The following is a 14667-nucleotide window of genomic DNA, read 5'->3' as shown; positions in this document are numbered from 1 at the left end:
TCTTTTATTCTTTTATTCTTTTATTCTTTTATTCTTTTATTCTTTTATTCTTTTATTCTTTTATTCTTTTATTCTTTTATTCTTTTATTCTTTTATTCTTTTATTCTTTTATTCTTTTATTCTTTTATTCTTTTATTCTTTTATTCTTTTATTCTTTTATTCTTTTATTCTTTTATTCTTTTATTCTTTTATTCTTTTATTCTTTTATTCTTTTATTCTTTTATTCTTTTATTCTTTTATTCTTTTATTCTTTTATTCTTTTATTCTTTTATTCTTTTATTCTTTTATTCTTTTATTCTTTTATTCTTTTATTCTTTTATTCTTTTATTCTTTTATTCTTTTATTCTTTTATTCTTTTATTCTTTTATTCTTTTATTCTTTTATTCTTTTATTCTTTTATTCTTTTCTTCTCTTATTCTTTTATTCTTTTATTCTTTTATTCTTTTATTCTTTTATTCTTTTATTTTTTTATTCTTTTATTCTTTTATTCTTTTATTTTTTTATTCTTTTATTCTTTTATTCTTTTATTCTTTTATTCTTTTATTCTTTTATTCTTTTATTCTTTTATTCTTTTATTCTTTTATTCTTTTATTCTTTTATTCTTTTATTCTTTTATTCTTTTATTCTTTTATTCTTTTATTCTTTTATTCTTTTATTCTTTTATTCTTTTATTCTTTTATTCTTTTATTCTTTTATTCTTTTATTCTTTTATTCTTTTATTCTTTTATTCTTTTATTCTTTTATTCTTTTATTCTTTTATTCTTTTATTCTTTTATTCTTTTATTCTTTTATTCTTTTATTCTTTTATTCTTTTATTCTTTTATTCTTTTATTCTTTTATTCTTTTATTCTTTTATTCTTTTATTCTTTTATTCTTTTATTCTTTTATTCTTTTATTCTTTTATTCTTTTATTCTTTTATTCTTTTATTCTTTTATTCTTTTATTCTTTTATTCTTTTATTCTTTTATTCTTTTATTCTTTTATTCTTTTATTCTTTTATTCTTTTATTCTTTTATTCTTTTATTCTTTTATTCTTTTATTCTTTTATTCTTTTATTCTTTTATTCTTTTATTCTTTTATTCTTTTATTCTTTTATTCTTTTATTCTTTTATTCTTTTATTCTTTTATTCTTTTATTCTTTTATTCTTTTATTCTTTTATTCTTTTATTCTTTTATTCTTTTATTCTTTTATTCTTTTATTCTTTTATTCTTTTATTCTTTTATTCTTTTATTCTTTTATTCTTTTATTCTTTTATTCTATTATTCTTTTATTCTTTTATTCTTTTATTCTTTTATTCTTTTATTCTTTTATTCTTTTATTCTTTTATTCTTTTATTCTTTTATTCTTTTATTCTTTTATTCTTTTATTCTTTTATTCTTTTATTCTTTTATTCTTTTATTCTTTTATTCTTTTATTCTTTTATTCTTTTATTCTTTTATTCTTTTATTCTTTTATTCTTTTATTCTTTTATTCTTTTATTCTTTTATTCTTTTATTCTTTTATTCTTTTATTCTTTTATTCTTTTATTCTTTTATTCTTTTATTCTTTTATTCTTTTATTCTTTTATTCTTTTATTCTTTTATTCTTTTATTCTTTTATTCTTTTATTCTTTTATTCTTTTATTCTTTTATTCTTTTATTCTTTTATTCTTTTATTCTTTTATTCTTTTATTCTTTTATTCTTTTATTCTTTTATTCTTTTATTCTTTTATTCTTTTATTCTTTTATTCTTTTATTCTTTTATTCTTTTATTCTTTTATTCTTTTATTCTTTTATTCTTTTATTCTTTTATTCTTTTATTCTTTTATTCTTTTATTCTTTTATTCTTTTATTCTTTTATTCTTTTATTCTTTTATTCTTTTATTCTTTTATTCTTTTATTCTTTTATTCTTTTATTTCTTTTATTCTTTTATTCTTTTATTCTTTTATTCTTTTATTCTTTTATTCTTTTATTCTTTTATTCTTTTATTCTTTTATTCTTTTATTCTTTTATTCTTTTATTCTTTTATTCTTTTATTCTTTTATTCTTTTATTCTTTTATTCTTTTATTCTTTTATTCTTTTATTTCTTTTATTCTTTTATTCTTTTATTCTTTTATTCTTTTATTCTTTTATTCTTTTATTCTTTTATTCTTTTATTCTTTTATTCTTTTATTCTTTTATTCTTTTATTCTTTTATTCTTTTATTCTTTTATTCTTTTATTCTTTTATTCTTTTATTCTTTTATTCTTTTATTCTTTTATTCTTTTATTCTTTTATTCTTTTATTCTTTTATTCTTTTATTCTTTTATTCTTTTATTCTTTTATTCTTTTATTCTTTTATTCTTTTATTCTTTTATTCTTTTATTCTTTTATTCTTTTATTCTTTTATTCTTTTATTCTTTTATTCTTTTATTCTTTTATTCTTTTATTCTTTTATTCTTTTATTCTTTTATTCTTTTATTCTTTTATTCTTTTATTCTTTTATTCTTTTATTCTTTTATTCTTTTATTCTTTTATTCTTTTATTCTTTTATTCTTTTATTCTTTTATTCTTTTATTCTTTTATTCTTTTATTCTTTTATTCTTTTATTCTTTTATTCTTTTATTCTTTTATTCTTTTATTCTTTTATTCTTTTATTCTTTTATTCTTTTATTCTTTTATTCTTTTATTCTTTTATTCTTTTATTCTTTTATTCTTTTATTCTTTTATTCTTTTATTCTTTTATTCTTTTATTCTTTTATTCTTTTATTCTTTTATTCTTTTATTCTTTTATTCTTTTATTCTTTTATTCTTTTATTCTTTTATTCTTTTATTCTTTTATTCTTTTATTCTTTTATTCTTTTATTCTTTTATTCTTTTATTCTTTTATTCTTTTATTCTTTTATTCTTTTATTCTTTTATTCTTTTATTCTTTTATTCTTTTATTCTTTTATTCTTTTATTCTTTTATTCTTTTATTCTTTTATTCTTTTATTCTTTTATTCTTTTATTCTTTTATTCTTTTATTCTTTTATTCTTTTATTCTTTTATTCTTCTTTTATTCTTTTATTCTTTTATTCTTTTATTCTTTTATTCTTTTATTCTTTTATTCTTTTATTCTTTTATTCTTTTATTCTTTTATTCTTTTATTCTTTTATTCTTTTATTCTTTTATTCTTTTATTCTTTTATTCTTTTATTCTTTTATTCTTTTATTCTTTTATTCTTTTATTCTTTTATTCTTTTATTCTTTTATTCTTTTATTCTTTTATTCTTTTATTCTTTTATTCTTTTATTCTTTTATTCTTTTATTCTTTTATTCTTTTATTCTTTTATTCTTTTATTCTTTTATTCTTTTATTCTTTTATTCTTTTATTCTTTTATTCTTTTATTCTTTTATTCTTTTATTCTTTTATTCTTTTATTCTTTTATTCTTTTATTCTTTTATTCTTTTATTCTTTTATTCTTTTATTCTTTTATTCTTTTATTCTTTTATTCTTTTATTCTTTTATTCTTTTATTCTTTTATTCTTTTATTCTTTTATTCTTTTATTCTTTTATTCTTTTATTCTTTTATTCTTTTATTCTTTTATTCTTTTATTCTTTTATTCTTTTATTCTTTTATTCTTTTATTCTTTTATTCTTTTATTCTTTTATTCTTTTATTCTTTTATTCTTTTATTCTTTTATTCTTTTATTCTTTTATTCTTTTATTCTTTTATTCTTTTATTCTTTTATTCTTTTATTCTTTTATTCTTTTATTCTTTTATTCTTTTATTCTTTTATTCTTTTATTCTTTTATTCTTTTATTCTTTTATTCTTTTATTCTTTTATTCTTTTATTCTTTTATTCTTTTATTCTTTTATTCTTTTATTCTTTTATTCTTTTATTCTTTTATTCTTTTATTCTTTTATTCTTTTATTCTTTTATTCTTTTATTCTTTTATTCTTTTATTCTTTTATTCTTTTATTCTTTTATTCTTTTATTCTTTTATTCTTTTATTCTTTTATTCTTTTATTCTTTTATTCTTTTATTCTTTTATTCTTTTATTCTTTTATTCTTTTATTCTTTTATTCTTTTATTCTTTTATTCTTTTATTCTTTTATTCTTTTATTCTTTTATTCTTTTATTCTTTTATTCTTTTATTCTTTTATTCTTTTATTCTTTTATTCTTTTATTCTTTTATTCTTTTATTCTTTTATTCTTTTATTCTTTTATTCTTTTTATTCTTTTATTCTTTTATTCTTTTATTCTTTTATTCTTTTATTCTTTTATTCTTTTATTCTTTTATTCTTTTATTCTTTTATTCTTTTATTCTTTTATTCTTTTATTCTTTTATTCTTTTATTCTTTTATTCTTTTATTCTTTTATTCTTTTATTCTTTTATTCTTTTATTCTTTTATTCTTTTATTCTTTTATTCTTTTATTCTTTTATTCTTTTATTCTTTTATTCTTTTATTCTTTTATTCTTTTATTCTTTTATTCTTTTATTCTTTTATTCTTTTATTCTTTTATTCTTTTATTCTATTCTTTTATTCTTTTATTCTTTTATTCTTTTATTCTTTTATTCTTTTATTCTTTTATTCTTTTATTCTTTTATTCTTTTATTCTTTTATTCTTTTAGTCTTTTATTCTTTTATTCCTTTATTCTTTTATTCTTTTATTCTTTTTTTATGAAATTTTCTTAGCATTCGTTGCTCAATTTGCAAAGCTTTGATTTTTTTTTTAATTTTATGATTTGTATGTTAACAATTTAAGAATATCAGGATTTTAGAATATTGACTCAAAAAAATAATTTAATCGTGTAATTAAATTTTTTTTTATTTCTTGTTTTTTTCTTAATTTCATGAAATTTAAAATTGTAAAATCCAAATTTTGAGTAGTGTGATTAACAGGTTTTTATATAAATTATAAAATCATATTTTTAAAAACAATGAAATGAATTTTTGAATGTTTGATTCTTTAAATTTTAAATATTTATTTCTTGTATAATAAATTTGAGAATTCTAGAATTTTAGAATTTTAGAATTTTGTAATTTCAGAATTTTAGAATTTTAGAATTTTAGAATTTTAGAATTTTAGAATTTTAGAATTTTAGAATTTTAGAATTTTAGAATTTTAGAATTTTAGAATTTTAGAATTTTAAATTTTAAATTTTAAATTTTAAATTTTAGATTTTAAATTTTAAATTTTAAATTTTAAATTTTAAATTTTAAATTTTAAATTTTAAATTTTAAATTTTAAATTTTAGAATTTTAAATTTTAAATTTTAAATTTTAAATTTTAGAATTTTAAATTTTAAATTTTAAATTTTAAATTTTAGATTTTAAATTTTAAATTTTAAATTTTAAATTTTAAATTTTAAATTTTAAATTTTAAATTTTAAATTTTAAATTTTAAATTTTAAATTTTAAATTTTAAATTTTAAATTTTAGATTTTAAATTTTAGAATTTTAAATTTTAGAATTTTAAATTTTAAATTTTAGAATTTTAAATTTTAAATTTTAAATTTTAAATTTTAGAATTTTAAATTTTAAATTTTAAATTTTAAATTTTAGAATTTAAATTTTAGAATTTTAAATTTTAAATTTTAAATTTTAAATTTTAAATTTTAGAATTTTAGAATTTTAAAATTTTAGAATTTTAAATTTTAGAATTTTAAAATTTTAGAATTTTAAATTTTAAATTTTAAATTTTAAATTTTAAATTTTAGAATTTTAGAATTTTAGATTTTAGAATTTTAGAATTTTAGAATTTTAGAATTTTAGAATTTTAAATTTTAAATTTTAAATTTTAAAATTTTAGATTTTAAATTTTAGAATTTTAGAATTTTAGAATTTTAAATTTTAAATTTTAAATTTTAAATTTTAAATTTTAAATTTTAAATTTTAAATTTTTAAATTTTAAATTTTAAATTTTAAATTTTAAATTTTAAATTTTAAATTTTAAATTTTAGAATTTTAAATTTTAAATTTTAAATTTTAAATTTTAATTTTAAATTTTAAATTTTAAATTTTAGAATTTTAGAATTTTAAATTTTAGATTTTAAATTTTAAATTTTAGAATTTAAGATTTTAAATTTTAAATTTTAAATTTTAAATTTTAGAATTTTAAATTTTAAATTTTAAATTTTAAATTTTAAATTTTAAATTTTAAATTTTAAATTTTAAATTTTAAATTTTAAATTTTAGAATTTTAAATTTTAAATTTTAAATTTTAAATTTTAAATTTTAGAATTTTAGAATTTTAAATTTTAGAATTTTAAATTTTAGAATTTTAGAATTTTAGAATTTTAAATTTTAGATTTTAGAATTTTAAATTTTAAATTTTAAATTTTAAATTTTAGAATTTTAAATTTTAAATTTTAGATTTTAGAATTTTAAATTTTAAATTTTAAATTTTAAATTTTAAATTTTAAATTTTAAATTTTAAATTTTAAATTTTAAATTTTAAATTTTAAATTTTAAATTTTAAATTTTAAATTTTAAATTTTAAATTTTAGAATTTTAAATTTTAAATTTTAAATTTTAAATTTTAAATTTTAAATTTTAATTTTAAATTTTAAATTTTAGAATTTTAAATTTTAAATTTTAAATTTTAGAATTTTAAATTTTAGAATTTTAAATTTTAAATTTTAGAATTTTAAATTTTAAATTTTAAATTTTAGAATTTTAAATTTTAAATTTTAGATTTTAAATTTTAAATTTTGAATTTTAAATTTTAAATTTTAGAATTTTAAATTTTAGATTTTAGAATTTTAAATTTTAAATTTTAGAATTTTAAATTTTAAATTTTAAATTTTAAATTTTAGAATTTTAAATTTTAGATTTTAAATTTTAGAATTTTAGAATTTTAGAATTTTAGAATTTTAAATTTTAGAATTTTAAATTTTAAATTTTAAATTTTAGATTTTAAATTTTAAATTTTAGATTTTAGAATTTTAAATTTTAGAATTTTAAATTTTAAAATTTTAAAATTTTAAAATTTAAATTTTAAATTTTAGAATTTTAGAATTTTAAATTTTTAAATTTTAAATTTTAGAATTTTAAATTTTAGAAATTTTAAATTTTAAATTTAGAATTTTAAATTTTAGAATTTTAAATTTTAAATTTTAAATTTTAAATTTTAAATTTTAGATTTTAGAATTTTAAATTTTAAATTTTAAATTTTAAATTTTAAATTTTAAATTTTAAAAATTTTAGAATTTTAAATTTTAAATTTTAAATTTTAATTTTAAATTTTAGAATTTTAGAATTTAGAAAATTTTAAATTTTAAATTTTAGAATTTTAGATTTTAAAATTTTAAATTTTAAATTTTAAATTTTAAATTTTAAATTTTAATTTTAGAATTTTAAATTTTAAATTTTAGATTTTAAATTTTAGAATTTTAGAATTTTAAATTTTAAATTTTAAATTTTAGAATTTTAGAATTTTAGAATTTTAGAATTTTAGAATTGTAGAATTTTAGAATTTTAGAATTTTAGAATTTTAGAATTTTTGAATTTTTGAATTTTTGAATTTTTGAATTTTTGAATTTTTGAATTTTTGAATTTTTGAATTTTTGAATTTTTGAATTTTTGAATTTTTGAATTTTTGAAGTTTTGAATTTTTGAATTTTTGAATCTTTGAATTTTTGAATTTTTGAATTTTTGAATTTTTGAATTTTTAAATTTTTGAATTTTTGAATTTTAGAATTTTTGAATTTTAGAATTTAGAGAAAAGTTTACTAAATTTGAATTTCGGAATATTCTAAAATTCAATTTTAGAACTTTTGATTTTTTTATTTGAGAAGCAAGATGAGAAAAGGGTTGATACTCGGGATGATAACACGGACGAACGGACATGACACGGGGTTTCAAAAAGTGAAGCAGGGTTTCTTTTACTTCTTCTTGGCGAAAACCTGAGCAAGCGAGATCGCTTATGTCAAGATCTTCGCGCAACGTAAACAAAGCCAGCTGATGACACAAACTCAACGGCATTTTTTGAAATGGTCGTGTGAATTTATATTTAAAAAAAAACATTTCTATCAATTTTTCGGCAATTTTAGTATCCATGACTACTTTCAGGGCACCTCCAACTGTTTGATTTCCGTCAAATCCGGTCGGAACGCCAAATGCTCCATTTCAGTGGAAGCCCTCACTTTCTGTGACCGAATTTGGCCAATCTGGGACTGAACATGGTCTTTTTCTGTTAAAAATGCCGAACTGTTTAGTTTACTTCTATTTATTTTATTCGCCAAAATTATTTTTGTTTCCTTCTGTCAAATGTCAAACCAAGGTGTACAAATGTAGGTCATAACGATTTTCGTTAATCTATTGACCAGTATATCAATAACAACGTCAATATATTGACGAACGTTAATTATTTTAACTCTGTACCCCCCCTAGATCCATGATAAATTACAAAGACTCATAAAGACAAACTTAATGCAAAAAAAAAATGTTTCTAGTACCATACTAATGCTGAATGTTTAAAATAATTATTGCATAAGACATTTTGAGAAATCATGCGTCATCGCGCGATGCTACTTCGACAACTTGAATGTAGATGGTGCAAGTGATAGTATGCTTCGGAAATTTGAAGAAAATTTGTTCCTGGTGTCATGTCCGTTCGTCCGTGATGATAAGTAATTTGACAGCTGGTAACTGGGATTATTTTGCAAATGCCGGAACAACAGGTCATTGTCAAAAAGATTATACGCCCTTTTCAAATGATGCTCCATTATTGGATCCTAACAATGAGCTAAAAATGCTGATTATATAACACGCACAGTTCAAGCTCGGATCAAGCTTATTTTTCCAAGCGCAGTGACACTTTGAACAGCAAAAAACAAAAGTTTATAATATTTCTGAAAAAGATGGTTCATTTAATTTTGCAAATAAAATCGATCGCGTAAATTCTTGACAGCTGTTGAATGTAGTATCTTGCTTGACAGCTCGTTTCCATTGTTTAATTGTTTTTACGTCAAAATAAATAATAAATTTGTCAAAATTCACATTTCCCCTTGTATGACCCTTTAGCACAGTTTTGAAATTTTCTTTGAAATTTTCAAGGAAATTTTAGTTTTTATTCTTAATTTTAAAATTTTTATTTTATAAATTTTAGAATTTGAAACTTTTGAAGTTTTTTTTTTATTTGAGAGCAGCGTTAATTTCCAATGCTATTTTTTTACTTTTACTTATCTGTTTTTAATTTTTTTTTTTTTAGAATCCTAGAATTTCTTAACGGAATTTTATAATTTTTTGCAGATTTTGAACGTAAAACAAAACATCTTCCAGCCCTGCAAGAGTTTCCTACCGGTTCAACCGGTTAAGCTTGCCAGATGTCATTCTGTTCCAAAGCTTTTTACAGAAGGTTGAAATGACTGACAAAGGCTGTGTGTAGTGGCAACGTTCTTTAACTTTTTGGGTGTTGAGGTTTGCGGTAGTTAGTTTAGAAGCAAAATAACTGTGTTTTTTTTTCTATAGAAGAAGTAACCGGTATCTTTTGTGTAGAAAATTGTTTTATTTGCATGTACAGTTATTTACCTGACCCGGAGTATCAACTCACACTTATGCAAGCTGCATAATAACGCTTACCTATGATTGTAGCAGCCTTTATTCCGGTCCGCCTGTCATTGGCGGCTTTTCATCGTTGCAAATACACACCGCCATTAGCGAAAAATCAAGCCTCGCTCTAAAACGAGGTGTTTGCTAATATTATTTCCCAAGAACCTGTGGTCCTGTCGGTTGACCTCTTTGCCATCAGGATAAGCCGGTGCGCGTACAAGGACTCGGAATGGCTTCAATCGCGAAAAAGGTAAAGAAATCGGATGACGCGCTGGAGGACGAATCCGAAGCACTGGAAGCAATTGATAATTGCCAGAACGAAATTGATGCGTTGAACGAAAAGGCCAGCGAGGAGATTCTGAAAGTGGAGCAAAAGTACAACAATTTGCGGAAGCCGTTCTTTCAAAAGAGAAACGAAATCATCCAGCGGATTCCCAGCTTCTGGGTGACAGCGATCGTGAATCACCCCCAGATATCCGGAATCCTCGAGGAAGAAGAGGAAGAGTGCTTACAGTTTATGCAGAAGCTGGATGTGGAGGAGTTTGAGGACATTAAGAGCGGCTACCGCATCCACTTTCACTTTGATGAGGAGAACCCGTACTTTGAGAACAAAGTCTTGACGAAGGAATTCAACCTGGGATCGAGCGGGGGTAGGTTTTGCTTTAGGAACCGTTGGAAATGGGTTGTCTCTAACGTGTATATTTTCACTTGCAGAAACGCCAGTCTCGATGAGCACCGCCATCAAGTGGAAGCGGGATTTGACCAAGATGCTGCCGAAGAAGGCGATGGCCAACCGGCGCAAGCGGGGTCTCGAGTACCGGACGTTCTTCGACTGGTTCACGGACAACAACGACCCGATCAACGACGACATCGCCGAGCTGATCAAGGACGATCTGTGGCCGAACCCGTTGCAGTACTACCTGGTGCCGGACATTGAGGTCGAGCCGGAAGCGGAAGAGGATGGGGCCGATGACGATTTTGGGGACGAGGGTGAGGAGGAGGAGGACGAAATAGAGGATGAGGAGGAGGAAGCCTAGGAAAGGGGGTGGGCGCGCATATTCGATGTAAAATGTTTGTTTAATTCTGTAGAGTTGCACCCAATGACTGTGTTTGACTTGTAGAGCAGGAACCGTACCCTACGGTGGAAATAACCTCAATAAAATTATACATTCTGGTATGCCTACAATTTTGCTAAGTTTTTAATTTATGGAAAGCCACATTTGGGATATTCTTTTCAGCTTATATTTCTTCGGAATAATGTCCGTTGATATTATTGGTAGTTTACCAAATAAACTTCAAAGTTTAGAGATATTTTCAACCATGAATATTGTTGTCGAATTGAAAAACACTAACAAACGTGACTATTTAAGAATAAAACATCGAAAACAATAATCTCCCCAAACTAAAACGCCTAGCAGTAGGCAATCGAGCACTCAGCCATTCGTAGATGTCATGTGTGTCTTGGGAGCAGAAAAGCTCAAACTCAAAAAATCACAGTTGATTCGTTATGCTTGACTGTGCACGTCGCGGGCAGCTTTCTTATAGCAAAGACACAAACCATCAACTGAGCCAGCTGTCATTTACAGTGCAGATTGGATTGTTTGACGCTTTGCAAAAAAAATTCTAGATTGATTTTGCTTTTTTTTTTTCGTCGCAATTTATGCGTTGCATTTGATTTTTTTTTACTACACACAAACTTGACTTATTTTTAGCGGTAGAAAATTAATCCGAAGAGAGAGTTGTCCGATTGAGAGTTGTTTTAAAAGGGGTTTGTTCAAATGTTATGTCCATAGACTTTCGGGATTTAGTTTTTACTTAACGAAAATTACTTTATAGTCAAAAATTAAACGTAAAAATACACTTTTTGGGAATAACCAAGAACATGAATGAGGATCAAAAGATTGATGTTGTGCACACTGAGTGTCAAGTCTTGATCCATATGTGAGGTATTTGTAGCTCAGATAAATGATTTTTCTCAGACTTAAAATGATTTTCGGCCAAAATGCAAATGCTGCAACAGCTGGATTTTTCGTTTTTATTCGTGATTTTATCATATTACATGTATTACACCAATCGCTACACCGGCTTCCACGTTACTGATCTTAAAGCAGTGGCAGCCTCCATCCTGGCACGTTCTAAAGATATAACAACAGCTTGTGTCCCTCCCTTTAGACCGGAACCGCGATGATGTCGGTGTACTTCTTGATCTTGCTGGCGACGCTCATGTCGACGTACTTGTCCCCGATGGACACGATCATTCCACCGATCAACGACGGGTCGACCTTCGCGGTCAGCTGGATGGTCTGGTTCGGCTTCAGGAATGCCTAGCGAAAGAAAAAAAGTGCGTTTTAGAGTGAAGAACTTGCACAGAATCGATTCCAATTCCCCACCTTGAGGGCACCCTCCAGCTGCTTGCGCTGCGAGTCGTCCAGCGGCTTGGCGGTCTTGACCTCGCACACGACCTCACCCCGGTCGGCGGCCATGATCAGCGAGAAGGCGTTCGTGATGCCGTCCAGACGGCCCAAGCGCCCATTCTCCGCCAGCAAGCCGAGCAGATTTCCGGTGGCAGCGTTGAACTTGACCTTGCTGGCCAGATCCTTCATGGCGGCGGCCTTCAGGTTGCGCTTGATGGTCGGGTTGATCAGCAGGTCGCGCACCTTCGGGTCGGCCCGCATCTGGCTCTGCAGGCTCTTCAGGTCCTTCTCGACGGCCTCCAGCGACTTGGTCTTGGAGGCGGCCGAGTACAGCGCGCACGCATAGCGTCCCTCGAGGCCAAACACCTGGATTGGGGGCTTGACGAGCTGGGCGGCGGCCGAGCTGGTGCTCAGCTGGCGGGTCTGGAACGGGAAAACATCCGGAGCAAAATTACATAATCGAAAAGCCAACATAAAGTGACTTCATAACCTAATTGAAAGCCACAAACAATCAATGATAGAAACAAATCCCAAGCGGGCACGCCCACTTTTAACCCGCCGGAACGGGTTGGCACCCGGTAAACAATGTGCGCACTTACCAGAAGCGATAACTTTCCGGTTGCTGCCATTTTAATCTGTGCGACTTCTGGACGATTTTTCTTCACGACTGCAACCTCGAGATGTTCCGAAAGTTTGACAGAAGCGCGCAAACTGTCACAATCAGAGTTGCCAAATTTTGCTTACAAGAGTTCTGTGAACTCCTGGGTAAAAAGTCTGTACACTAAACCCCCGGTGGTGTCAATTGGGTACTAAAGCCCTATGTCAATTTTTGTTTACAACGGTAAAAAACATGTTTAAAAACCATTTCTGATCACTTTTTTTCATTTTAATGCAAAAAAAAATATTGACAAGACAACATTTTTTCGATGGATCAACTATGGTCCCCTTGGAACGAGCTGTCAAGTAGGAACTTTTCTGTCAAGAAGGACCGCGAGGTTAATTTTTCAAAATTGATTTAAAAATCCATTTTAAACTCTTTGTGGTCGTACAAAGGGTCATTGTACTCAGAAAAATAAGCTTTATCGCTGTAAACAATAATATCAGCAATCTAAGCTTCATTTTAGGACCCAATTGCTAATAGCTTTTGACAGGGTTGTCAGATCTTCAATTTATTGGTCGCGTTGGAAAGGTCTTTTAAATAACTTTCTAAAAATGTATAACATGCTGGGGTTTCTTACAAAAACCAGCCTTTTTACAATCTTCCGGACTTTAGTCAAAATCGTTTTTTTAGCATAACTTTTGAAGTACTTTACTAAACTTCATAATTTTCAATAGGGACTTATGGGACCCCAAGACGAATCGAATGAGACCAAAACGGTCCAAATCGGTTAAGCCAGTGCTGAGATAATCGAGTGCATATTTTTTGGTGCACAGACCCACATCCCTACACACACACACACAGACATTTGCTCAGAATTCGATTCTGAGTCGATAGGTATACATGAAGGTGGGTCTAGGAGGTCTAATTGAGAAGTTCAGTTTTCGAGTGATTTTATAGCCTTTCCTCAGTAAGGTGAGGAAGGCAAAAAGTGATCAGAAATGGTTTTTTATCGTGTTTTTTACCGTTGTACATAAAAATTGGCATAGGGCTTTAGTACCCAATCGAGAAATTAAAAGTGAGAGTGTGTGCGTGCAACATGGAGTTAAATTTTTCAAAGTGCCATGGGAACCTTCACAGCAACTGCACAGAAAGTTTAACTCCATGTAGCACACACTCTCACTTTTAATTTCTCGATTGGTGTCAAACCATCGGGGTTTTAGCACCCCACTCGGAAAATAATCTGGTAAATTTGAGTGTCTGGCGCTGGCGGACGATTGTCGTGCAGTTCAGACACATGGCCTTGGTTAGACACAGCCTTGGTTCAGACACACTTGGCACACTTATCCTACACTCAAAGTCAGAAGTATCCCTCAAAAGGGTACTTTAAATCCTCAAAAAGGATACTTTCTATCCTTTTTTAAAGCTCACCCGGCGTCACGTCCTTGTTTTCGATACCCTTTTAAAGGGTGACGACGGGTGAACTTGAAAAAAGGATACTTTTTACTTTGAGTGTAGACAAGTTTTGCATAACGCCAGATGAATCTGGCAAAAATCGGGCGAAAGTTCTGCCAGCTGTCTGGCACAAAAATCAACCGGTTTAATTGGTTGAACCGTGCACGACCGGTTTGTGTCATATTCGCCAGAAATCATGGCAGAAATCTGGGGTAAATCTGGGGGAAATTTTGCCAGATGACTGGCGCAAGCCCCCAGACGAACGCGTAAAAAACATGATTAAAAACAACCGTCCCCTAAGACTGGTTGCAACGCGGCTCTACTTTGTTCTAGCTGTTTCATTTTTCAAATAGAACTGAAACAGACCACGCGCAACGCGGAGTTGCAGTTTTATTTTTCGAGCAGTATTTTGAAACCGGAATAAAACTGCTCGACGAGTTTGTTTCAAACGTGAGACGGTTTGGAACTGGAATAGAACTCAGTTTCAAAAAAAATCAGATATATAAAGATATCCACGTATTCTTACACACACACTATGATGCTGTGTTGATAATCATACGCACACAATTAAAAGCATTTTTTTGAAACAACATTTAGATCAGCGCGTTGCGAGCACCGTGTTTTAGTTTCATTTCCGCCAGTTCCAAAAATTTAAAACTGCTCGTAATTTGAAACAATTATAAAACTTCGCGCTGCA

General features: G+C 25.1%; 2 protein-coding genes across 2 annotated transcripts; one reads left to right on the top strand and one right to left on the bottom strand.

The window, feature by feature from the left end:
* The first annotated feature begins 9561 nt into the window (after window positions 1-9561).
* LOC6053487 (protein SET) lies at window positions 9562-10689 on the top strand. Its single transcript, XM_001869523.2, has 2 exons — window positions 9562-10153; window positions 10218-10689. Exons 1-2 carry the CDS (start codon window positions 9733-9735, stop codon window positions 10538-10540), a joined length of 744 nt encoding a protein of 247 aa, XP_001869558.2. The 5' UTR covers window positions 9562-9732; the 3' UTR covers window positions 10541-10689.
* Window positions 10690-11524: 835 nt separating this feature from the next.
* On the bottom strand, window positions 11525-12645 carry LOC6053488 (ATP synthase subunit O, mitochondrial). The gene is made up of 3 exons (XM_038265287.1): window positions 12517-12645; window positions 11894-12340; window positions 11525-11827 (listed from the first exon to the last, which is right to left on the bottom strand). Exons 1-3 carry the CDS (start codon window positions 12544-12546, stop codon window positions 11672-11674), a joined length of 633 nt encoding a protein of 210 aa, XP_038121215.1. The 5' UTR covers window positions 12547-12645; the 3' UTR covers window positions 11525-11671.
* Between the last annotated feature and the right edge of the window lie 2022 nt (window positions 12646-14667).

The sequence above is a fragment of the Culex quinquefasciatus genome, chromosome 3 (genome assembly GCF_015732765.1).
Source record: "Culex quinquefasciatus strain JHB chromosome 3, VPISU_Cqui_1.0_pri_paternal, whole genome shotgun sequence".
In the NCBI taxonomy this organism is placed as follows: Eukaryota; Metazoa; Arthropoda; class Insecta; order Diptera; family Culicidae; genus Culex; species Culex quinquefasciatus.
The sequence above is the reverse complement of the archived record's forward strand: the minus strand, read 5'-3'. Positions and strand labels throughout refer to the sequence as shown.